The 24,383-nt window shown below is 40.8% G+C and overlaps 1 protein-coding gene across 1 annotated transcript; it reads right to left on the bottom strand.

Annotated features, from left to right (window-relative positions):
* Nucleotides 1-14,437: 14,437 nt before the first annotated feature.
* LOC147329729 (acidic mammalian chitinase-like) lies at nucleotides 14,438-23,590 on the bottom strand. Its single transcript, XM_086291044.1, has 12 exons — nucleotides 23,554-23,590; nucleotides 23,184-23,272; nucleotides 21,492-21,521; nucleotides 21,166-21,370; nucleotides 18,813-18,869; nucleotides 18,558-18,723; nucleotides 17,961-18,085; nucleotides 17,689-17,812; nucleotides 16,009-16,191; nucleotides 15,720-15,836; nucleotides 15,471-15,597; nucleotides 14,438-15,376 (listed from the first exon to the last, which is right to left on the bottom strand). The coding sequence occupies exons 2-12, from the start codon at nucleotides 23,200-23,202 to the stop codon at nucleotides 15,168-15,170; spliced, it is 1,362 nt and encodes a 453-aa protein (XP_086147170.1). The 5' UTR covers nucleotides 23,203-23,272; nucleotides 23,554-23,590; the 3' UTR covers nucleotides 14,438-15,167.
* Nucleotides 23,591-24,383: the final 793 nt, after the last annotated feature.

Below are 24,383 nucleotides of genomic sequence, written 5' to 3' on the forward strand. Positions count from 1 at the left end.
GCCCTCGGTGGCACCGCCTCTCTCCACGCTGGTCCTCGGGGATTCCATCGTCAGGAACGTGCGGATGAGGGGGGCGCTCACGCTGTCGTTCCCGGGAGCCACTGTTGTTGACATAGTGGACAGAATTCCCAACATTCTGGCATCCCACCCACAGGTTAACCGGCTCATCATCCACATCGGCACCAATGACATCCCCAAACAGCAATCTGAGCTGCTGAAGTTGGACTTCCTCCAACTCTTCAGCCTCCTTGGTCAGTTGCAGGTGAGTGCTTTTATCTCTGGGCCCACCCCCACCTGTGGCAGATGGATAGGCCGTTTCAGCCGGCTGCTCAGCCTTAACACCTGGCTTTCCTCCGCCTGTATCTCCCACGGCGTGGGTTTTATTAACAACTTTGATGCCTTCTGGGAGAGGAGGCATCTTTTTGGGGCAGACGGGCTCCACCTCAACGCCTGGGGACGCCGTTTGCTGTCCGCCAATTTGGCATTTGGCGTACAGCACTCCCGCACATCGCCACTGTCTGCCACTGACTGATGTTCCCCTGGTCCCAGCTCCTATATTTGTTCCACTTTTAACAGTAATACACAAAACTCTGGACTAGGACCTTTCTCTCCCACAGTCAACACAATACCCGTCATAATCACAAACAGAGAGCAACAGAATTATCATAAATCCAGTAACTCCAAAAACATTAATAACCTCCGGCCTCTTCAAAAATATCAACATCCATTCAACTCTATTGTCAATAATCCACCAGTCTCAATCAGTATGGCACTTTTAAATGTCCGCTCTCTGTGGAACAAGTCTTTTATTATTAATGATTTAATTTTAGATAATAAACTTGACTGTTTATTTTTAACTGAAACATGGCTGGGCTCGGATGCACCAGTTGTTCTCACTGAGGCCTCCCCACCAAATTTTAATTTCTCTTTTTCTATTAGAAGTGGTAAGAGAGGTGGTGGGACTGCATCTTTAGCCAACAACACACTCACCACCAAACAAATTTTATTTGATCATTTTACCACTTTTGAATTCCATGCTATTGTTTTCAGCAGCCCTCCAGTTTTATCTGTCACAATTTATAGACCACCTAAAGACAGCGCTGCTTTTATCAAGGAATTCTCAGAATTTTTAACCCTTGTATGGTGTTCGGGTCTGTGAGACCCGTGTTCAGTTTTTTTCAAAAGAAAAATTAAACAATTAATTATTTTTTCACGTGTAAATGTGTTGTGTCTTTCCACTCACTCCACTTGATTATAACTGATTTATTTATAACATTTTATATAAAAGAAAAACGAGAAGCACATTAATTCATAAATGTGATCTAACAAAGGTAAAGGGAAAAAATTAACCATGTTTGCTGTTCATATGTCTTGTAATTGGGATGAAGTAAACATCTGTTGAGTAATTTAACATAAAATTGTTTGATAGTGTTAATTTGGAAAGCCAAAACTCTAGCGGGTCCACCAGACCCATGAACACTGGCTGAGTAACAAAAATATGAACACCACACAAGGGTTAACAAACATACATTCAAAATATAATATGATAATTTTAACCGGTGATTTTAACCTGCACATAGATAATCCTTCTGATCCTGCAGCAAAAGAATTCTTAAACATTCTTCACTGTTTGGATTTTATCCAGCACGTCACGCAGCCGACTCACAACAGAGGACACTCTCTGGACCTGGTCATCACCCATGGGCTGTCCACCAGTGTGTCCTCTGTTGTTGACTTGGCTGTCTCTGACCACTACTGTGTGTTTTTTAACATCACCGGTTTTATTCAGCGGAAGACCTCGGTGCGAACTGTGAGGAGGCGCTATCTAACCTCTGAAGTGGCTGCAAATTTTACCAGGGTTTTAGACGAATGCCCCCCTGTGATTTTACCTGCACCCTGCGATTTGATTTTTAGTTATTTTAACAGCAAACTGAAGAAAAGCCTTGACTCCGTTGCTCCACTCACCACCAAAAAGATTAACGTAAAACATGCATCACCCTGGAGAAACGAAGAAGTCAAAAAACTCAAAAGAAATTGCAGGGCAGCAGAAAGGAGATGGAGGGAAAATAAAAATACTATCAACCATCAAATATTTTCCGAGCAACTTAAAATGTACAATAATACATTAAGGAAGTCAAGAAATTCATACTTCGCCAAAATAATCAGTATTAACAAAAACAATCCCAAGGTCCTCTTTTCCACCATAGATCATTTATTTAACCCTGATTTTAACAGCTCCCAAAGAAGCCCCACAGACTCGCTCTGTGAGCAGTTTGCAGACCACTTCAGGGGAAACGTCAGCGCCATCAGATCTGATATTTTATCTAATCGCAATATGATTGTAAACACATCTGAGGGCTCGATTGTACCTGAGGAGACACTGGACAGCTTTGTCCTGGTTAATGCTGAGAACCTTCAGAAAGTTTTCTCCACAGTGAGACCCACCACATGTCTTTTAGATCCAATTCCTTCTTCACTCTTTAAAACACTTTATGGATTTTTTGAGGCTGAGCTTTTATACATGATGAATTGCTCTCTTCAGTTGGGTGTCTTCCCTGCTGCCTTTAAAACGGCGGTGGTGAGGCCCCTTCTGAAGAAGAGCAATTTGGATTGTAATGATTTTAATAACTACAGACCTGTATCCAACTCACCATTTTTAAGTAAAATCTTAGAAAAACTTGTTTTTACTCAGATTACTGATTTTCTCAATGATAGACAGATCCTGGAGATATTCCAGTCTGGATTTAGGGTGAACCACAGCACAGAGACGGCTCTCCTAAAGGTTTTAAATGATCTTAGATGTAACTGGGACGCCCAAAAGCTCTCAGTCCTGGTGCTACTGGATCTAAGCGCAGCCTTTGATACAGTAGACCACGCTATTCTTTTAAACAGACTAAAACACATGGTGGGCCTCTCTGGTGCTGTACACAACTAGTTCACTTCCTGTCTCTCTGACAGAACTTTTATGGTGAGTATGGATACATGTTCCTCTAAGGTCCATGAAATGACATGTGGTGTGCCTCAAGGGTCGGTTCTAGGCCCTGTACTTTTTAATTTGTATATGTTGCCTCTCGGCAGTGTCATCAGGAGGCATGGAGTGAACTTCCACAGTTACGCTGATGACACGCAGCTGTACATCTCCGTGTCTCCTGATGACACCAGACCAATGGATGCCCTTTTTAACTGTGTCTTGGATATAAGATCTTGGATGGCAGAAAACTTTTTACAGCTTAACCAGGACAAAACTGAAGTTTTAATTGTCGGTCCTGAGGCTCAGAGAGAGAAACTCTTGTCTAAATTAGAGGCATTTTCACTATGTCCTTCGCTACAAGTGAAAAACCTGGGTGTTATTTTTGACTCTGAGCTTGGTTTTATCCCACATGTTAAACATGTAACCAAAATTAGGTTTTATCATCTAAAAAATATAGCCAGAGTCCGCCCTATTCTCTCTCGGGCCAACACGGAGATGCTGATGCATGCTTTTATTACCAGTCGCATTGATTACTGTAATGCCCTGCTCTCTGGTCTTCCTAAGAAGAATATTTCAACTTTACAACTCTTGCAAAACTCGGCAGCTCGTGTGCTGACGAAGACCAGAGGGTGGGCCCACATTACACCGGTTTTAGAATCGCTGCACTGGCTCCCCGTGTGTTTCAGGATCGATTTTAAAGTTCTTTTATTGGTTTTTAAATGTCTTAATGGTCTTGGGCCTTCTTATCTCTCAGATCTGCTTTTACCATATGAACCCTCGCGGACCCTGAGGTCCTCTGGTACTGGCCTTTTAATTGTCCCTAAAGTCAGGACACATACTCACGGAGAGGCAGCTTTTCAGTGGTATGGTCCTCGTCTGTGGAACAGCCTGCCGGAGGAGCTCAGGGCCGCAGAGAACGTACATGTTTTTAAGAACAGGCTCAAGACCCACCTTTTTAATTTAGCTTTTACTTAGCGTTTATTTATTTTTTATGCTTATTTATTCTATCCTGTTATTCTATTATTAATTTGGGATTTATCTAATATTTATTGATTTTATTCTTATTCATTTTTTAATCTTCTTACTCTATTTATATTTATATTTATATTGTATCCTGTTCTTATTTATTTTATCATTTTACCCTGTATATATCGTATTGCGTCATATCTCCAGTGTTTCCTCGGAGGGCGCTCTCTGCACCGGGGCTGTTATTGACCGTGGCTGCTGGGTCTCTGGGGTCCTCTCAGCCTGGTTGGGGGGCTCCTTTGCCTCCCTCCTGCTGTGTGCCCAGCCCGGAGGCTGCGGTCTGTGACCGGCTCCCGGTGCAGACGGCTCTCTGTTATAATGTTTCCTCACTTGGCTCATGCGAGCCCAGCCCAATTTTTACTCTTTAAGTGTGCGCGTGTGTGTATGTGTGTGTGGGTGGGGGTGGGGGGATATATGTGTATTGAGAGTGTGGGGAGTGAGTTGGAGGGTGGGGTGGGCTGCTTTTAACTATGTAAAGCACTTTGTGCTACATTTTTTCTGTATGAAAAGTGCTTTATAAATAAAGATTGATTGATTGATTGATTGATTGATTGAAGATTTGTTATATCTTCTTCTAGTTTATACTCTTTCATTACTATTTTCCAAATTCTAAAAGTCAGCTTGATCCATGGATTTTAATAGTTTTTATAAGGTCTTGCAGGCTACTGTCTGCTATAACAGCTTGTATCAGAATGGAGGTCAGGCCCTCCTCAATGCCTTTCCACTGAGCATCATATGGCTGTGTCCCAATTCAGGGTCTGCACGCTTGAAGTATGCATTTCAAGTGCGGTTACGTCACCGCCACGGGACGACAGCTGTCCCAATTCGAAGTGTACTCCAAATGCGCCGTCGATTTCCCCAAATATCAAGCGTGGTCCGGTGCACGCTTCGTGGTCCCATATATCCCACAATTCATAGCACGGCGGTGGGTGTGGATAATTTTGCCTCAAATTACGGCAGAAGGGAGCGGCCGAACAGTTTTTTTTTTTCCAAACTTTATTGAACTTATAAAGCGAACAGTCAGTCATTCCAGTTCAGTTTGTACAGTAGACATACACGGCAAATAAGAGTAACAATATACAGTACAGTGAAATAAGAAGGATAAAAAAATAAAGGATAAAAAAGAAAAAAAAAGGGGGGAATGTGACAGACTTCATAACAACTTTGTACTTGTTGTGACAGCTCATTCGTTAAACATTTCTGAATGAATTTCAATCAATGATAAACCTTTTTTATTGGAAGTTAATTTAAGAGAGTTTAAGTAATATTCAATTTCAATCGAAAACAAATTAAATGATGGGGTTGAGTTTTGAAATTTACATTTATGTATGTGGAATTTCCCTAATAAGATGGAGCGGCCGAAGAGTGAACTGTCAAAAGTACTGAATATGACGTCACTTATTTATGTGCGAATGTGTAATAATTAAAGTCAGTCATATATTCACAAACACAACAAGCTGAAAGTCAGTGATATATATATATATATATATATATATATATATATATTAGGGGTGCAACGATATTCGTATCGATATTGAACCGTTCGATACAGTGCTTTCGGTTCGGTACGCATATGTATCGAACAATACAATTTTTTTCAATTTTTTTTTTTTCAATTTTTTTTTTTTTTTTGTGTCCCGTTTGGATCTATAGCCATCAGAATTGTTGTCTTGAGGCCAAGAAAGATGCCAAGAGGATTTATTTTAAGTGGATCATCATATTGGTCCATTTGATTGACCTTTATTAAAATTATGAATTTATTTTATTTTCAGTTGCAAACGGGACAGACATGACTGTGGGATAGGACAGGGGGAAAGAATGAAAGAAAGAGGGGGAGAGAAAGAAAGAAAACCAAAGGGGAGAAAAAAAAAAGAACAATACAAAATTTGTAATTTATTTTATCAACTTTCCTTCTGACGATGCTGTCTGTGTTGAGCGCTCAGTGAATCTGCATTTGACTACTCCGCCTAGGCTCGAGAGTGCAGCCTAGGCGGAGTAGTCGAACGCAGATTCACTGAGCACTCAACACAGACAGGATGGTCAGAAGGAAGAGCGCAGGGCAAGCTAGCGAGACAGAAGTGGACCTCCCCACCCTCATTCAGATCTGGCGTTTGGAATTATTTTGGTTTTCATGTGACGTATGACCCTGAAGGTAAGCGAGTCATGGACTAAAGTAAAACAGTATGTTGGATGTGCCATGCAATGCTCAATTACATGGGTGGGAGCTAGTGTGTTAGCGCAGTTAGCTCATTAACGTGTTGGCCGTCTAGCCCCTCTGTATAGGGTAGCTCGTTAACGGAGATTTGCCGTGTTGTGGCGTTAAGGTTATTTCAACGAGATTAACCTGAAAGCACTAGTGGGAACACAACGAATATGACTGCACATTTACACCGACATCATCCTAGTGCAAAGACAAAAACAACAAGCATGCTACTAACTTTAGCCGAGTCATTTAGACAGCTGTTATCACAGGATTCTCCTTATGGAGACCTGATATGTTTAATATGCTGCTGAGAATATAGCCCAGAAGAAGCGGATAGTATAGCTTTTATTTTGGAAAGAGACATTTCTCTGTAATAAACTCTCTTTTCCAAAGATGAGTGATTCCTCAATCAGATACAGGGCTCGCAATATCGCTAGCCCGACGTCCCGGGGCTATCTCTCCCCTGCCTGTCGGGCTATCGTAGGAAGGAAAAATATATGTCAATGCTTTTGCATTCTTTCAGAAATGTAGCTGGGTAATTATGTCATTGGGTGAGCCACTGTCAATATGTGACATATTGAAATCGTGTTTGAATTTGCGCTTGTTTTTTTGCTTTCACTTTGCAATCGCGCGAACTGTGTATAGAGAGCGACAGCACTGATCTGTGAGTGATGATAATTTGTGCACCAATTCCTCTGACATCGTCTTATTAATTGTTAGCTTACTATGCAAGCATGACAAGTGAAATCTCCCGCAGCTTAAACATGTGAGAGGTTGATCGCGCAGAGAATCGCTGAGCTTATGTGAGTGCGGCAGGATATATATTTCACTACGATGACCTGGATGATTGAGAACCTTCACAGACAGATATATATTTTAGTTCTGGTGAGCCAAATAAGACAGGTCAGGGTGAAGAAGTGACAGCCAAAGAAAAGCTTACCACAAAACGGAGAAGTTATGACAAATCAGACTATGAGGCAAAAAGAAAGTGCAGCTTTATGGTTTCATGGACAAAAGAATTTCTGTGGCTGCAATATGACGAGCTAAAAAACAACACGCACAAGGGTTAGGGTTAAATTTAAAAACTGTACTTTTGTGTTAAAATATATATTTATAATTTTAATAAATGACAAATTTAAAAAGGCATGAACATTTTTTTTTGTATCGAAAAAATATCGAACCGTGACACCAAAGTATCGAACCGAACCGAACCGTGAATTTTGTGTATCGTTGCACCCCTAATACAAAATTCACCCCTAATATATATTAATATATATTATATATATATATATATAAAGTTTGTAGCATGCATGCTTGTTGTTTTTGTCTTTGCACTAGGATGATGTCGGTGTAAATGTGCAGTCATATTCGTTGTGTTCCCACTAGTGCTTTCAGGTTAATCTCGTTGAAATAACCTTAACGCCACAACACGGCAAATCTCCGTTAACGAGCTACCCTATACAGAGGGGCTAGACGGCCAACACGTTAATGAGCTAACTGCGCTAACACACTAGCTCCCACCCATGTAATTGAGCATTGCATGGCACATCCAACATACTGTTTTACTTTAGTCCATGACTCGCTTACCTTCAGGGTCATACGTCACATGAAAACCAAAATAATTCCAAACGCCAGATCTGAATGAGGGTGGGGAGGTCCACTTCTGTCTCGCTAGCTTGCCCTGCGCTCTTCCTTCTGACCATCCTGTCTGTGTTGAGTGCTCAGTGAATCTGCGTTCGACTACTCCGCCTAGGCTGCACTCTCGAGCCTAGGCGGAGTAGTCAAATGCAGATTCACTGAGCGCTCAACACAGACAGCATCGTCAGAAGGAAAGTTGATAAAATAAATTACAAATTTTGTATTGTTCTTTTTTTTTTCTCCCCTTTGGTTTTCTTTCTTTCTCTCCCCCTCTTTCTTTCATTCTTTCTCCCTGTCCTATCCCACAGTCATGTCTGTCCCGTTTGCAACTGAAAATAAAATAAATTCATAATTATAATAAAGGTCAATCAAATGGACCAATATGATGATCCACTTAAAATAAATCCTCTTGGCATCTTTCTTGGCCTCAAGACAACAATTCTGATGGCTATAGATCCAAACGGGACACAAAAAAAAAAAAAAAAAAAAAAAAATTGAAAAAAAAAAAATTGAAAAAAATTGTATTGTTCGATACATATGCGTACCGAACCGAAAGCACTGTATCGAACGGTTCAATATCGATACGAATATCGTTGCACCCCTAATATATATATATACACTCAACAAAAATATAAACGCAACACCTTTGTTACTGCTCCCATTCTCCATGGGATGGATGTAGAGACCTAAAATTCATTCCAGATACACAATATAACCATCCCTCCCAAACAGTGGTCACAAATCAGTCCAAATGTGTGGTAGTGGGCACATCTGCTATATTGAGATAATCCATCCCACCTCACAGGTGTGCCACATCAGGATGCTGATCTGACATCATGAGTAGTGCACAGGTGTACCTCAGAGTGCCCACAACAAAAGGCCACCCTGGAATGTGCAGTTTTTTGCGCTATTGGGGGTCTGGGGACCCAGAACCGGTCAGTATCTGGTGTGACCACCATTTGCCTCATGCAGTGCAACACATCGTCGCATGGAGTCTATCAGATTGTCAATTGTGGCCTGTGGAATGTTGGTCCACTCCACTTCAATGGCTGTGCGAGGTTGTTGGATATTCGTGGGAACTGGTACACGCTGTCGTATACGCCGGTCAAGCACATCCCGAACATGCTCAATGGGTGACATGTCCGGTGAGTATGCTGGCCATGCAAGAACTGGGCCCTGAACAATGTGAACCATGATTCATCCGTGAAGCGCACACCTCTCCAACGTGCCAGACGCCATCGAATGTGAGCATTTGCCCACACAAGTCTGTTACGGCGACGAGCTGGAGTCAGGTCAAGACCCCGATGAGGACGACGGGCATGCAGTTGAGCGTCCCTGAGACGGTTTCTGACAGTTTGTGCAGAAATTGTTTGGTTGTGCAAACCAATTGTTCCAGCAGCTGTCTGGGTGGCTGGTCTCAGACGATCTTGGAGGTGAACCTGCTGGATGTGGAGGTCCTGGGCTGGTGTGGTTACACGAGGTCTGCGGTTGTGAGGCCGGTTGGATGTGCTGCCATATTCTCTGAAACGCCTGTGGAGACGGCTTATGGTTGAGAAATGAACATTCAATGCATGGGCGACAGATCTGGTTGACATTCCTGCTGTCAGCATGCCAATTGCACGCTCCCTCATTGCTTGTGGCATCTGTGGCATTTTGCTGTGAGACAAAACTGCACATTCCAGGGTGGCCTTTTGTTGTGGGCAGTCTGAGGTACACCTGTGCACTACTCATGATGTCAGATCAGCATCCTGATGTGGCACACCTGTGAGGTGGGATGGATTATCTCAATATGGCGGATGTGCCCACTACCACACATTTGGACTGATTTGTGACCACTGTTTGGGAGGGATGGTTATATTGTGTATCTGGAATGAATTTTAGGTCTCTACGTCCATCCCATGGGGAATGGGAGCAGTAACAAAGGTGTTGCGTTTATATTTTTGTTGAGTGTATACATGTATATATACACACACATATATATATATACATACACACACACACACACACACACACACACATATATATATATATATGTGTGTGTGTGTGTATGTATATATATATATGTGTGTGTATATATATATATCATAATAATCTGACAATACTATATTGGGCCATATTATATTTACATTACCACATTGAGTTGACTTTAGTCTCATGAACAACATTAGCTAATTGTTATTTACTAACTAATCTTAAATGACTGTTCAGCACAGAAATGAAGCCCAACAATCATGTTTTACAGTCCCGTGGTCTCAGCCTCAGATACTCAACTAATCAAAGTGATGTCATGACAAAAATGAATGACCAACTGTGGAGCAGGGAAATTATTTTACTGCTATTGTTAAATAATCATCATCATTACTATAATATAATTTACAGTATTGATATTGCATTCAGATGTTTAAACAGTGTGTGTGTCTTTCAGAAAGACTAAGTTGCAGGCTGACAGGAAGTTGCAGGCTTTGCAGAACTGAAACTGAAAGTAGTCTAAGTGCAGGTTATTTTGAGGATTACATGTGAGGATGAGCCTCTGTTCTGGTGAAAAGTCAGAAGTGCAACGGGTGAATTGAGAGAGCATGTAAGGTCAACACATACACACACACACATTAGTTAGAATCATTTATAGGTGGAAGTTTAATCATGTTTTGCTTGGGGTTGCAAAAAGAGCAGTTTGTCGCAGAACTGCTGCTGAGGTGTCAAGATGACAAGCGAGCATCCGGCAGTGACAGGAAGTACCGGCCATGAAGATAGAAGACAACGTTCCTTTAAACTGTGTTAAAAGTCATTGTGGTTTTGATGTGACCTATGTATGAAATGTATCTGTGACGTATGAAGGGGCGTCATTAATTCAAACCCTTATGGTATAAATATCTGCTTATGCTTTGATTAAGTTGAAGATCAATCCCTGCCTGCGTACAGACTGGTCTTCCCACGCGTGTATTCATTAAAATCAATTGTTTGACCAAGATCTTCTGGACCTGGTTGTTTGTACTCTCCTTCCTCAATATGTGAACCTTAACAAACAAAACATTTTTCTCCTTCATTTCTGTCAAACAATGCTATATGTAACGTGTCTCGCGGTTAGTATCATGGTTGCTAGGCAACCTGAACAGCGCGACGAAGCGTATACCGTCCCATTTCACAAGCCTCTCACTTTCGCACTTCTCGTACTTATAGTACGCACCGTACATAGTACGCGTAGTGTGCGTACTTCAAGCGTGCAGACCCTGAATTGGGACACAGCCTATGAGTGATTACACCAACATATAATTGGTGTGCCATGCTGCCCAATAATAGTCCTTGAGAGAAGGAAGGCCCCACCCCCCTTTTCATTTAGCCAATTGTAAGGTTTTAAATCTAAATCAGGGCCTTTTACCTTGCCTTTTATGTATCTGGACAAAATTTTGTCCCCATCATTAATTTTTTTCTGGCTTATTTCTTTTGGCAGTGTTTGAAGTAAATATAATAATTTGGGTAGTATATTCATTTTAATCAAATCTTATAAAATAAACTTAGATATGGGATTAAGTTCCATATCTTCCTTTTCTTTTGTATTGGTAAGTAACTTCATTCTAATAATTCTGTGAGATCCTCTGGTATATACCTTCTCATGGATATTAATACCTTTTATTTCTTTGTTTAGCCTTAAATATTGAGCAAATGGTTCCAAGTATGGTTCCAGCACGGTGGCACGGTGGTTCGCACTGTTGCCACACAGCAAGAAGGTCCTGAGTTCAATTCCAACATCAGGCCGGTGTCTTTCTGTGTGGAGTTTGCATGTTCTCCCCGTGTTTGCGTGGGTTCCCTCCGGGTACTCCGGCTTCCTCCCACCGTCCAAAGACATGCAACTTGTGGGGATAGGTTAATTGGAAAATCCAAATTGCCACTAGGTGTGAATGTGCGAGTGAATGTGAGTGCGAATGGTTGTTTGTCCCTGTGTGTTGGCCCTGCGACAGACTGGTGACCTGTCCAGGGTGTACCCCGCCTCTCGCCCTATGACAGCTGGGATAGGCTCCAGCGCCCCCCGCGACCCTGAAAAGGAGAAGCGGATGGATGGTTCCAAGTATAACACAAATAACAATGGTGAACATGCACTGCCCTACCTTATTCCTCTTATCATCATAATACTGTGTGATAAACAGCAATTAATTTTAATCCTAGCCCTGGGGTTATCATATAGTGAATGTATTATCTTAATTATCATTTCATGTAAGCCAAATCTAAACAAGACTATATTTAAAAAAACAAAAAAAAGCTCCAGTTCACTGAATCCAATGCTTTTTCTGCATTGATACTGATTACCATTGCTTCTATTTTATTTTTTTAAATGTGGTTAATAATTTGTACATGATCTTCTATTAGGCACTCTCGAATAAAGACTGTCTGGTCATTATGTGTTAGACTAGGTAAGAACTTTCTCTAATTCTTTTAACTTATTTTGTAAGTTTTCTAATTTCCTATTTCTCATCTTTTTCTTATAAGAGGATATTGCTATGATTTTCCCTCTCAGGACAGCATTTAAGGGGTCCTAGGGGAAACTAATAACCATTGTTGTTAGTTTCCAAGTAAAGGTGGATCTCTTTCTTAATCTGTTCTTTAAACTGAGGATCACTGAGTGTGCTCGAATTTAGTTTCCAATTGTTGGATTTTGGTTGCAGGTTTAAATCAACAGTCAGGTGCGTGGTCACTTAAATCCATTGCCCCAATTTCACAAGTGTATATTTTATCTTTGTCTTTCCTGAGTGTTATAAAATAATCTATTCTTGTGTTTAATGAGTGGGGTGAGGAATATTAAGTATAGTCCCTTTGATAGGGATGTAAGTTTCTCCAAGACCAACCTCCTCAAATAACGTATTAATATTCTTAATTAATGGCTTTGTATTCAGTGCTTTTCCATTACAAATGTCTAATTTTGGTTGTAGATGTATATTTAAATCTCCTCCACAGATTAGAAGACCTATGGTCTCGTTGATAGCATCATATCAATGACGTTCTTAAAGAAATTGATGTCACTTCCTGGTGGCTTATATACAGTGTTGGGGAGTAACGGAATACATGTACCGCCGTTACGTATTTAAAATACAAAATATGAGTAACTGTATTCCGTTACAGTTACCGTTTAAAAAGGTGGTATTCAGAATACAGTTACTTTGTTGAAATAAATGGATTACACTGCGGTACTTTCCTGTTCATATTGTCGCGGGTCAGGACTGTTTGGGTTTTGTTTGACAGCTACGTTCTGTTGTTCCAGGCGGCAGCGTTACGGTTGCCATGGTTACAGGGCGACGTTCTCTCTCTCTCTCTCTGCGACTGTGTGTTTCCTGGGTGAGAGAGCGCCTTTTCGTTGTTGTTGTTGTGCTAAGCTAACAGGCAGAATGCTACAAGCATGGCCTGGTAAATGGTAAATGGCCTGCATTTGTATAGCGCTTTTCTAGTCCATAGGACCCCAAAGCGCTTTACAGGGCAGGGAGAATGGACTGCCATACACGTTATGGGTCTGTGAGCGCGAGGAGGGAGAAAAAGGGGAGTGGAAAGGTACGAGTTGTCATCGAGGAAAAACGGGAGCTGGAAGCATGTAAATATAATAATAACCACTGCAGCCAAGAAGAGTGCCTGACGAGCCCAGCTGTAAGTAAGCTATTAAGACTCGACTGTACACCGTGTTCATGTTTTCCTCCGAAAACAATAAGTTTCGTTGGAGCAGCCTTTCAACGCCTCTCTCTGTCTCTCGCAAGAAAAGTTGACCCACACAACAAAGTAAAGCTATTTTTCGGCTACGAGCCGACAGGGACCCCGCCGTATTAGTCAGAGGTCCCTTTATTACAGTTCGGAGTCGCGGACCTTCAGTAATAGTAATAAATCACACAGCAATAGTACATTCACGTTGTTGTAAAAAGCATGATAATATATTAAGTAATCCAAAGTATTCAGAATACGTTACTGTCATTGAGTAACGTAACGGAATACGTTACAGAATACATTTTGGGGCATGTATTCTGTATTCTGTAATGGAATACATTTTAAAAGTAACCTTCCCAACACTGCTTATATATATTTAGCAACGTGACTGGATTCCCCTCAATATTTTCCCTTACTAAAATAAATCGCCCCTCCTTATCACTTATCTCAAATAGTTTTTCAAAGTGTAGTTTGCCTGACAGAAGGATAGCCAGTCCTCTCCTTTGTCCAGGCACTTGGTATTTTTCAAGCTTCTCATGCTCCTCCTTCCTGATAGCGATATTACTTGACTTAGCTACATCTACCACTACAGCCATCTTCTTTTGCTTGTCGACCGCTAATATGTTCAGTTGGTTAGCCATTGTCTATCTTTATACGTAAGTCAAGCACCCTGGGGGTTGTCTCTCATTTTTTGACTTTGGGAGTGGCAATGTCATACTCGGCATGGATGTTCCTGTATACTATGCAGCTACTTCGTTATGGTGTTGCATGTATGCTCTGCCTGCTAGCAACTTGCAGCCTGCTGTTATGCACTGATTTCTCACAGAGGCATCTTTATATCGCCTGCATCTGGGGCTTGTCTGATACCAAAAGTAAATGGACAGTTGACTCAATGACATAATGAAGGAATTGCCCAAACCTGCCCATGAAATAGCCTTTATCAGTTAGTTAAGAAGATAAAGTCCTGGAGTTGATATAAGGTGCGGTGTCTGCATTTGGAAGGTTTTCTGTAAACAGACAAAAGAAGCTCTACATGTAGCTGAAACAAGCCATCCTTAAAACAAAAAAAAATACATCTGACAAATTGCTACAATATTAGAAGTGGCAAAAACAGCTTGATGATACATCCTGGAAAAATGTTACATCCTGAGAAAGAAGGAAAGCGCAACACAAAAAGACCTGGACCTCCACAGAAGATAACAGAGGTGGATGATCACAGAATCATTTCCATGGTCAAGTGAAACCCCTTTACAACAGCCAACCAAGTGAACAACAAAAACTGATTGCTGCCTAAACCTAATAACTGACTGGGCCACCCTTTTAGCAGCAGCAACTGCAATCGAGGGGGGGTGCATCACTTTTTCAAACAGGGTCATGTACGTTTGTATTTTCCCCCTAATAATAATAAACAACCCTAAAAATGTTGAACATTTTGAACATTTGTTCAGCGATCTGAGACATTTGAGTGTGACAAACATACAAAAAAACAAATAGAAATCAAGAAGTGAACAATTTCTCACGCCACCGTATATTCTGTTCCTGCTAAAACCCAGGATGTTTTAGCATGAGCTGTGAAAAGATCTTACTGAAACATTACCGATTGCCTTAAACATTTATTATGTTGTGCTCTGTAGTTTATGTTTCTGTGGCTCAGGGCCAGTTGCAGCACTTGCAGGAGTCCCAGTAGATGAGGCCAGGCTGGCAGCGGTGCAGGTAGGTGTTTCCCTGGAAGCACTGGAAGAAGGTGGTTTTGTCAGCTGGGTTTTCATATAACCCATCAGGACGGCCACGGCAGAAGTCAGCACTTGGGTCCCTAGTGGTGGTAGGGCGTGGAGTGGTGGTGGGCTTTGGCGTAAAGCCTGCACAATGAGACATGAAAAAATATAAGTTGCACACAGCAAGAGATTTTTTAAAATCAAATCTAAGTTAGTGAAGCTAATTTACAGTAATTACCCATCAACATTCTGAGGTGGTTGATAAGAGGATATGTGCCAGCTGAGCAGAAGTATCCACTGAAGTCATCCATATCCAGAGTCCACACATGGGCGCCTCCCAGGTTGTTGGCAGTCATCCATTGAACCTACAGGACAGCAATATAAGGAAGCAAGAACTCTTAGAATAATTACAGGTACAATTCAATAGAGCACAACAAAAATGAATAAAAAGCATAGCTCTTCCTGTTTTAGCACAGAAATTCTTTACCTTGGAAGAATAGCTGCGCTTGTCATCATAGCCCAACCAGGAACTCCCATAGGTGGCATATGGAACCTCTTGTTCAGAGATCCACCCAACACTAGCAGTATTAATGAAGTCACAGATCTGATAAGAGGGACACATAGACCTACATCAGATAACAGTGAATTTGTGATAGTGATACTCTATAGCTGTATATAATTGCCCACAGATGTTAGTCAAGGGTAATAATAGATATTTTGAGGAATAGATGACTTTTAGCATATACCAATCAGAGCTTTTTAAGAACCTTTTGTACCTCATAGAAGGCCCAGAATCCAGCAGTTTGAGTGTAGGGTCCAGGGTCTGCAGGGCCATTAGCTGGTGCTCCCAGGCCATTTGCCCCACTGCTAAGACGGTAGGTTCTACCATAAGTAGGGAAACCTAGCAGCAGCTTTCCAGATGGTGCTCCCAGGGATATCCAATAGAATACAGAGGAGTTCTACAAAAAAGGAAAGGAAACTTCATTTCAACTGTAAATCTGTACCAAATTCTTCAGAATTTATTACTTCTTTACCAGCTTTACCCGTTTCTCTGAATCTCCTTTAGAGATCAGTTAGACAGAGAAGCTGTAAGACATACATATATTTTATATATATATATATATTTTTTTTTTTTTCTTGATTCTGTCCACGAAACACTTTCATAGCAGTTTCCACAAGCACTGCATCTGTACGTCCCCAGTCTCTTCCTTACCACTCTTCTATGAACTCTGTTCTTCAACTTCCACAATTTAATCATTGGCACTACCTTCACCTGTTTCCTCTTCATCTCAAAGTCATCTTATACAACGCTATCTAGTTCTGCCTGGCTAAGGCAGATAGGACACCACTTTGCAGTGTCCTATCTCTTTCTGTAACTTCTGTATAAGATGCAGTCCACCTTTATACACCTTCCTCCACTCATATGCCACCTTATGTTCCTCCCTCTTCTTGTTATACATGTTCCCTACAGCCATTTACATCCTTTTTGCAAGACTGACTGCCATCTGTCCTTCTACATTTCTCTCCTTAACATCATACCTACCCAACACCTACTCATCACCTTGTCCCCTTCACCTACATTTCAACTGAAGTCTGCTCCAATCGCCACTTTCTCCCCCGAGGGGGCATACTCCACCACTTCATCCAGCTTGCTCCAGAATTCCTCTTTCCTTAATCATTAATCGAATCTAGTTTAGTTCTAGTTGGACTTCAGTGCAGCAATCGGTAGCACCGACCACAATATTTTACTAAGAGATTAGAACATACCATTAAAGGAACTGTGACGCAGTAATTCAAATCATATCTATCTGAAAGCAAACGAAAAAAACAAACAAACAAACAAAAGGTTTTTAGTGGCCTAATCAAAGTCAGGCCTTAAATCCAAATGACCCACAAATGTGGCTGAATTACAACAATTCTTTAAAGAGTAGGCTGACCTGGGCCTCCAGGTGAAAGAGTCATTTCTAGTTACTGCAAATGCTGGAGTGCAGTTTTGGCTGCACAATCAGGTGTTAGGTTTAGAGAGCAGTTACTTTTTTCAGGTAGGTTTCGATAGCTTTTTTCTCTGAATGAATGAAATCATCATTTTAAAACTATGTCTTGTATTTACTCTGATTATCTTTGTATAATTATAACATTTGTTCTCATAATCCGAAACAGTTAAGTGTGACAAATGTGAAAAAAAAACATGTTGCCATTCAGTTGTGTATTACTGTGCTACTTTGTGTTTCTGTGAGACTGTCTAGCACTAGTACTACAAAATGTTGGTACTGGTCACTAAGTGCAGCAGTACTGTACTTAGTGTTTCCAGTTTTTTCTCATCAGTATGAAAAATCCTTTTTTAATTTCACATTTAAAAATGTTTTTTTTTTTACAGTTATTATGAAATCAGTATTCATTATTATTCATCCACATGAACACAGTGAAAGATGTAGATGTGTTGGTGTGTTTCTTACTATATTGTAATGAATTTGTGAACCAGGGTCCGCAGAGCTACTGTAAAGAGGGCTGTTGTGTCCAGTTACTGCCTCCCAGTGTCCGTGGAAGTCATAGGTCATGATGTTGATGAAGTCAAAGTGTCTGTTGGGTTTTTATTGAACAGTAAATGTAAAATGGGGTTTTGTGTCATTTGAAATGAGTAATAGTGATATATCTATTTCAGTACACGACACCTACTTTATGGATTGGTGTTACTTTGTTGAAAATGCGCATACATGCTTAAACTTACGGTGCAATCTTGTTAACTTCGTATGCTCTGTCAATGGTCTGACGGATTCCAGCAACACTGGCCGACAGCAGCAGCTGACTCCTCCCGCTGTCTTTTGCATCATCCTCAAAGGCTTTGGCCAGCTCCTATAGACACACCAAACTAAAGCAACTTAGATCCAGTTAGTTTCATCGGTCACACCCTGGCATCATTAACAACAGAGGAGTTGAATCAAGAAACCGTATCTAATGCCATTAGGTATATCAGTAGCACAAACAGACCAAATACTGTAATATGATCATGTATTGATAGATTTTAATGTGTCCGCACTGTGCTAGTCTACTGCATTAAAAGAAACAAACATGCAGTATGGCCTGGGCCACATTTTATTTACTGTCTTTGTGAGGTTTACTATATGGGCCCTACATAAAGGTATATAGACTCTATTTTAACAGGATTGGCTGACTTTTCTGGTAACAAAATTGCAATGCACTAGTTAATGACAGATAACATATAATAACATTTAAGAAGGATAAACATTACAATACAAAAATAATACACCATTATAATACATTAGTATTGTATTGAAAATTTAAGGACAATGTGAGCTGTGTTTACCGTGACCAGTAGAGTAAATTTCTCTTTGTCCCCCACTGGGCTGCCATTGTGTCCAGGATATTCCCAGTCCAGGTTTAGCCCATCAAAATTATGGGTGTGAAGGAAACTGATAACAGAACTGATGAAGGCTGCACGACTCTCAGGTCTGGCAACCATAGCAATGAATCTGGTGCAATGCAGGGAAAAAGAACCGTAATAAAGGAAGGTTTTTGAAATAGATACGAAAATATGAGAACTGGTGTAGATGGAACTCACGGGCTGACTCCATTGACCGTTCCTCCAACAGTCAGCAGAGTCTTCAAAGCAGGGTTGCTGGTAATAGAGAGGCAGAGAAAAGACAGGACCTTAAATAATTCAAGAACACTTTACCCCCATTTATACTCCCGATGACTGTGTATTTCACAGCCATGGGTTGCCTGGAGAATTAATAATGGCTTATGTCATACAGTTATATATATATAATATTCTTAGCTATAATTTTATTTTATTTTTTGCTCAACATTTTAATGAGATCTGAAAAAGGATTCTGCACATAACAGAATCCTGAACAATCCACCGAAAAGGGCAGAAGCAGGTTGGAAGCCCTGGCTGGTTGCAGTAGGACTGGGTGATAATTATAGAGGTTTTCTGATGCATTTAGATGGTACACCATGATAATGATAAATATTGTGGTAGCTCCATTTAGATAAAATTGAATGGGAAAATCTGTTTTTGCTCCATTTGGTGGTTAAATACCTGATAAATACAGATGCTGCTTTAACACACTGATGCTCACATTCTGTCATATTGCCAGTATGTCCAGCTCAATTACTTGCTTTCTACAAATAGATCCTACTGTAATCCAAGCTTTTTGTTGCACACTTTTTCTCTGCCATCCTTTTGAAATCTTAGCACCACTTAATAGCTAACTCGGATTGTAACTTAACTTTTGCCATAATCAAACTACTGACCTGATACTGATGCAAATGAAAAGAAAATCTGTCAAAAAGTGGCACTGAGGCTTGATGTTTCTGGGTCGAGGGTTCTAATTTGTCACTGGTTTGACCTTTGCTTGATGTTCTTCATCCAAAAACATGCTCATGTGTAGTTTAAGATCCTGGAAAGACTCCTTTGTTTATTATAAGTTATTTACTTTCATCCTAATTATTTCTAAATAATGAAAAAATGTTGGGATGGGATTAGAGATCACAGATACAGTCATGGTGAAAAAAATGCACTTCTGTTTCTTCTAAGGTTTGACATATTTGGACATAATAAAAAAATTTCTCTTAACAGGTGTTAAAATTGGATGAACACAACATGAGATTAACAACATATCATCATATAAAAAACATCATATAAAACACAAAAAATCTGAGCCAAAGTGCAGAAGTGGTGTGTGAAAACTAGGTGCACCCCAGGATTTAGCAATAACTGCATGATGTCATCAGTCTCTCACATTATTGTGGACTAATTTTGGCTCTTATTCACTATTTCTTTGCAACTTTGCATGAATTCATTGAGGTTGCGAGTGTTTACGCACAGCTTTCTTAACCTTTTGAATTCCAGGGCTATTCTGAGGCTCCTGCTTGAAGATGACATGCCCAAAAAGCGCTTTGAGCGCTCTGGGAGAGTAGATAAGCACCACAGAAGAATCAGTACATTTACCTTAAATGAACTGATTAAGTCTCACCAAAAAGAATCAAAATATGGACATTACCTGCAGAAAGATCAATGCTACTGAAATGAAACAGAGCAATGTTGCAGAGGTTTAATTAAATATATATCTAGTGTTTTGCAATTTGGTACAAATGGTACCATCTATGAAAGTGGAAAGTTCTTAGGTATTGAATAGCAGTTATTGGTGATCATAGAAACGGTTTGTGAGGTTTTACCTGAGATTGTAACGTTTCTGTGGATACCATACATGTCTACATTTAAACAACAGACCTGGTGGCACAGCCCATGAAAGCAAATGTTCCCTCTCTGCTCCCAGTACCAGGGGCATCAGGGTTCAACAGGTTAAGGTCCGGCACAGAACTGTAATCAGGTTGAAGTCTAATCTTTGAAAAGCTGATAGAGCACCATTCAACCATTCTGTTGTAGACTTGCCTTCGTGCTTCATAATTGACTGTATAATGCTACATAGTGGAGTTCATGGTTGACACAATGACCAGGTAACCAGAATCTGTGGCTGCAAAACAAGCCCAGATTATCACCCCTCTACCTCATACCAACTGTCAAGCATGGCTGAGCTTGGTCTTTGTACTAATACGCTAAAATGCTTTTGTCAAACGTGGCGCCATGCATTTTGGCCAGACATTTGCACTTTGGTCTTGTCTGTTCAGAGAACAATGATCAAGAAGTTGTGGTTTGTTCAGATGCTGTTTTGCTGAGCTAAGTCATGCTTCCATTTTTGTTTTACAGAGAAGAGGTTTCTTATTTCTCCTCACCCAACCAAACAACCATACTTTTGATTTGCAATTACTCACCTGCCTCCAACTCAGCCTATCTCTTCTGTAACATCAACCATCTCTTAAAGTGGGTCTACTTTCTCTTTACTGTGACTGTCGTAGTTGTCTAAATTAACATTGGTGCCCAGTCTGACTCTATGACTGAGCAAACTCACACATTCTTGAGGCTGTTGAGGCTGCTGTACAGCTGCGGATCATTCCACTCAACGGGGCTGATCTGGTTGAAGCTGTTAATGGTGGCCAGAGCGTAGATGACATGGGTGCACAGGAAGGGATCGATGTTGTCTGGAGTGAATTTGCCAGCACTTGGTCTGTACTGGGCCCAGTTGGTCATATGACACACCAGCTTACTAGATGAAACTGAAGGAAGACACATTCGGTTTTCTCTGTAACCATCATGGTGATGAGATGACTCGATCACTAAATACAAATCAGAAACTTTATTGTCATTGTCACGAGAACAACGAAATGAAATACTTACCATTATGTAGAATGAATAGAATGCCCAGAGCTGAGAAAGAGATGGAAAAAAAGTAAATCAGGTTACCTAGAAACTATAAAACTTAGAGACAACATAGAATACAGAAGATCATGTCACAAACTCCATCCATCATTTTTCTGCTGCCTAATCGTGTCAAGGTTGCAGCAGTCTAAGTAGCAGTACAAGCTGAGATGCCAGGACCTCTCCCTTCCCTGTCACTTCCTCCAGCTCTGTGTGGGAACACCGAGGCTTGTCAAGGGAGCTGACAGATTTAATCTCTCCAGCATACCCAGGGTCTGTCCTGAAGCCTAGATTCCTGCAACACCTCACTTAGGAGACACCAAATAGGCATCCTAATCAGACGCCTAAATAACTTCAATTTGCTCATTTTCATGTGGGTGTCATGATCCTGGGCCATGTTGGCCCAGCATTCTTAGTTTTCATGTATTTTTGTATTTTGTTCTTTATTTAGGCCATGGGTCCTGGGTTGCTCTGTTAAGTTGTTCCTTATTTGATTTCCCCTGTGTATCTGTGAGCCCTCGTCTCCCCTCCTTGTGTTTTATTCCATGTTTCCCCAGCCTGCTATGCCTGTGCTCTCCTGTCTCTCTCTCTCCTCCTGTCTGCACCTCTGTGTACTTCCTGTTTTACTTTGACAGTCTCCCGTCAGTGTTGTGTTACTCCTGCCGTGTCTTGTTATGATTATCTGTGTCAGCTGTGTTTCCTGTGTGCTCCCACTTCCCTCGTTAACCCTCTGTGTATTTATGTGCATGTCTCCCTCAGTTCGGTTTCGCGTCGTCAACGTCTCCTCCCCGAACCTCTGTGCTTTTCTGTGTTCCCTCGGTCCTCAGTTAGCATTCCCAGTTTAGTTCTGTTTCTTTGTGAAGCCTGCAATAAAGCAGTGATTTTGAGTTCAGCTTTTTGTCTCCGTGAGTTTTGCGTTTGGGTCCTCATCTGCCTCCACACAGCCAGTTCATGACAGTGGGGGACTAGGGACTCTACTCTGAGCCGCTCCCGAAAGGCCTCCAAGGTCCACACCCTATCTCCACGGTTGAGGTCAGACACCCAATGGAGGAAGTCTATTTATGTCACATTTTTAACTCTTTCTTTGAGGCAGTTTTACTCACGGACAGAGTTGAGAATAGGAATGTAGCCTGACCAGTAAAATGAACAGCATCGCTTTCATGCCCATCTGTCTCTGCCTCACAACAAACATGAACCACTGCCAATGCCAGACCAATACGCGTCTCAATTTCCCACCTTGAGAAACTCATCCACCCCAGGGGGCCTGCCACCGAACCCCCCCCAATTTTGTTCAGTTATGGCTGACCAGACCCAAACTAAACTTATCTTGTAATACTTGTCAGCTGCCTCCAGTCTAATAACAGGATACTGTTGGAATACTGCGCTCCGAGTCACACTCCTCAGTCTTTATGTTATTGTCCTGAGCAGGAAAATGAAGTCCTCAGCTAGGACACCTTCCACCAGCTCATGTTGGGACTACAAACAGGGGTCATACTCTGAACCGTTCAGCACATAAAATAGTCAAATGTGGTTTGTTTCAGCCAAACCATATTTAACCTGTACCTCTCAAACTACTAACTTCTCCTTATGCTCTACTTCTGAATAAATAAACAAAGGACAACTATTGTATAAATGGATGAATAAATGAATGTAATATTTAATGAAATTTACCTATGAGGAGTTTCCCCATGTTGCTTTCAGGTTCCACGGGTTTCCTTTCGTAGAAGTGAACTTCCAAATGAGTGAATCAGTTTCATTCACTGGCACACAAGTAACAAAATCAGACTTTAAGTGCTGTCACAGAAACATTTTTTGCTAATTAACTAGCTAAGCTTCACTTGAGCAAAATTTTACAGACTGCGTTTTACAAACGGACAAAACTTAGATTAAACTTTGATGCACTTGTAACAATTAATTATTAAAACATACATAATAAAAAAACCTAATAACTAATTTATCTTTAATTTTAGGCTTACATGTAGCTACTATAAAATGCACTACAAGCAACCAAACCAGACAAAAACAATGATGATCTCATTACCGTTTGACAAGAAGAACTGAAGCAGATTTGAGAGCTTGTTTGAGTGGGTCAGATTTATATCATCCTAATGACTAATAGAAGGTGTCAAAGTGCAGCTGATAAGAGCTCAGTGTGGTGGGAGTCTGATGTGCCTAATAATCCCCCACCCCCACCCCCTTCTAGTAAGACCTGCCAAGCCCAGTTAAGAATTTGACCCAATTAGATAAGTAACTGATATCGCAATGATAACTGTAATCAGCTTTTACTTAGTCACTGGAATTTACCAATGATCATCAAACAAACCCTACAATAATACACTGCTCTATTATTGTAGAAGTACAGTGACTTGAGGCAACTTTTGTTTGAATTGAATTCAAAACTATTAGCTTTCATCTCCGGGTGAGCATGAATATCCACAGCAAAGACATGAGAGCTGTAGTTACACATTACAAATTAATTCAAAGTAGAGTTAAAACAAGGATAGATTTATATTAAAAGTCACAAAATACAGCTATATCCAGCTGTATATAAAGTAACTACATACAGTACAGTTAGCTATCCTTAACCTTTAAGCAAGCAGCCTAAATATGAATTTCTTAAATGTTTGAGCAGCAGTGGACTATGCATGGAATGCAATCACTGGAATCTGCTTTGTGTTGACGTTTTTCCTTGTGTATGTCACTAATCAGGCACAACATTAAAAATATCTGCTTAGTGATCTATAGGTCTGTCACTAAAACAATTCTGATCAGATGATTATCAGAACTGAATCTTTCACAGCAGAACACTGCACAGTAACAAGATGCTAATCTACATCTATCATGTTATCGGATGATCATGGCTCAAGAGTT

The sequence above is a fragment of the Aulonocara sp. 'chitande type north' Nkhata Bay genome, linkage group LG5 (genome assembly GCF_057382095.1).
Source record: "Aulonocara sp. 'chitande type north' Nkhata Bay isolate Kocher_YH1m ecotype deep benthic linkage group LG5, A_spYH_male_GT1.1, whole genome shotgun sequence".
Lineage (NCBI taxonomy): Eukaryota > Metazoa > Chordata > Actinopteri > Cichliformes > Cichlidae > Aulonocara > Aulonocara sp. 'chitande type north' Nkhata Bay.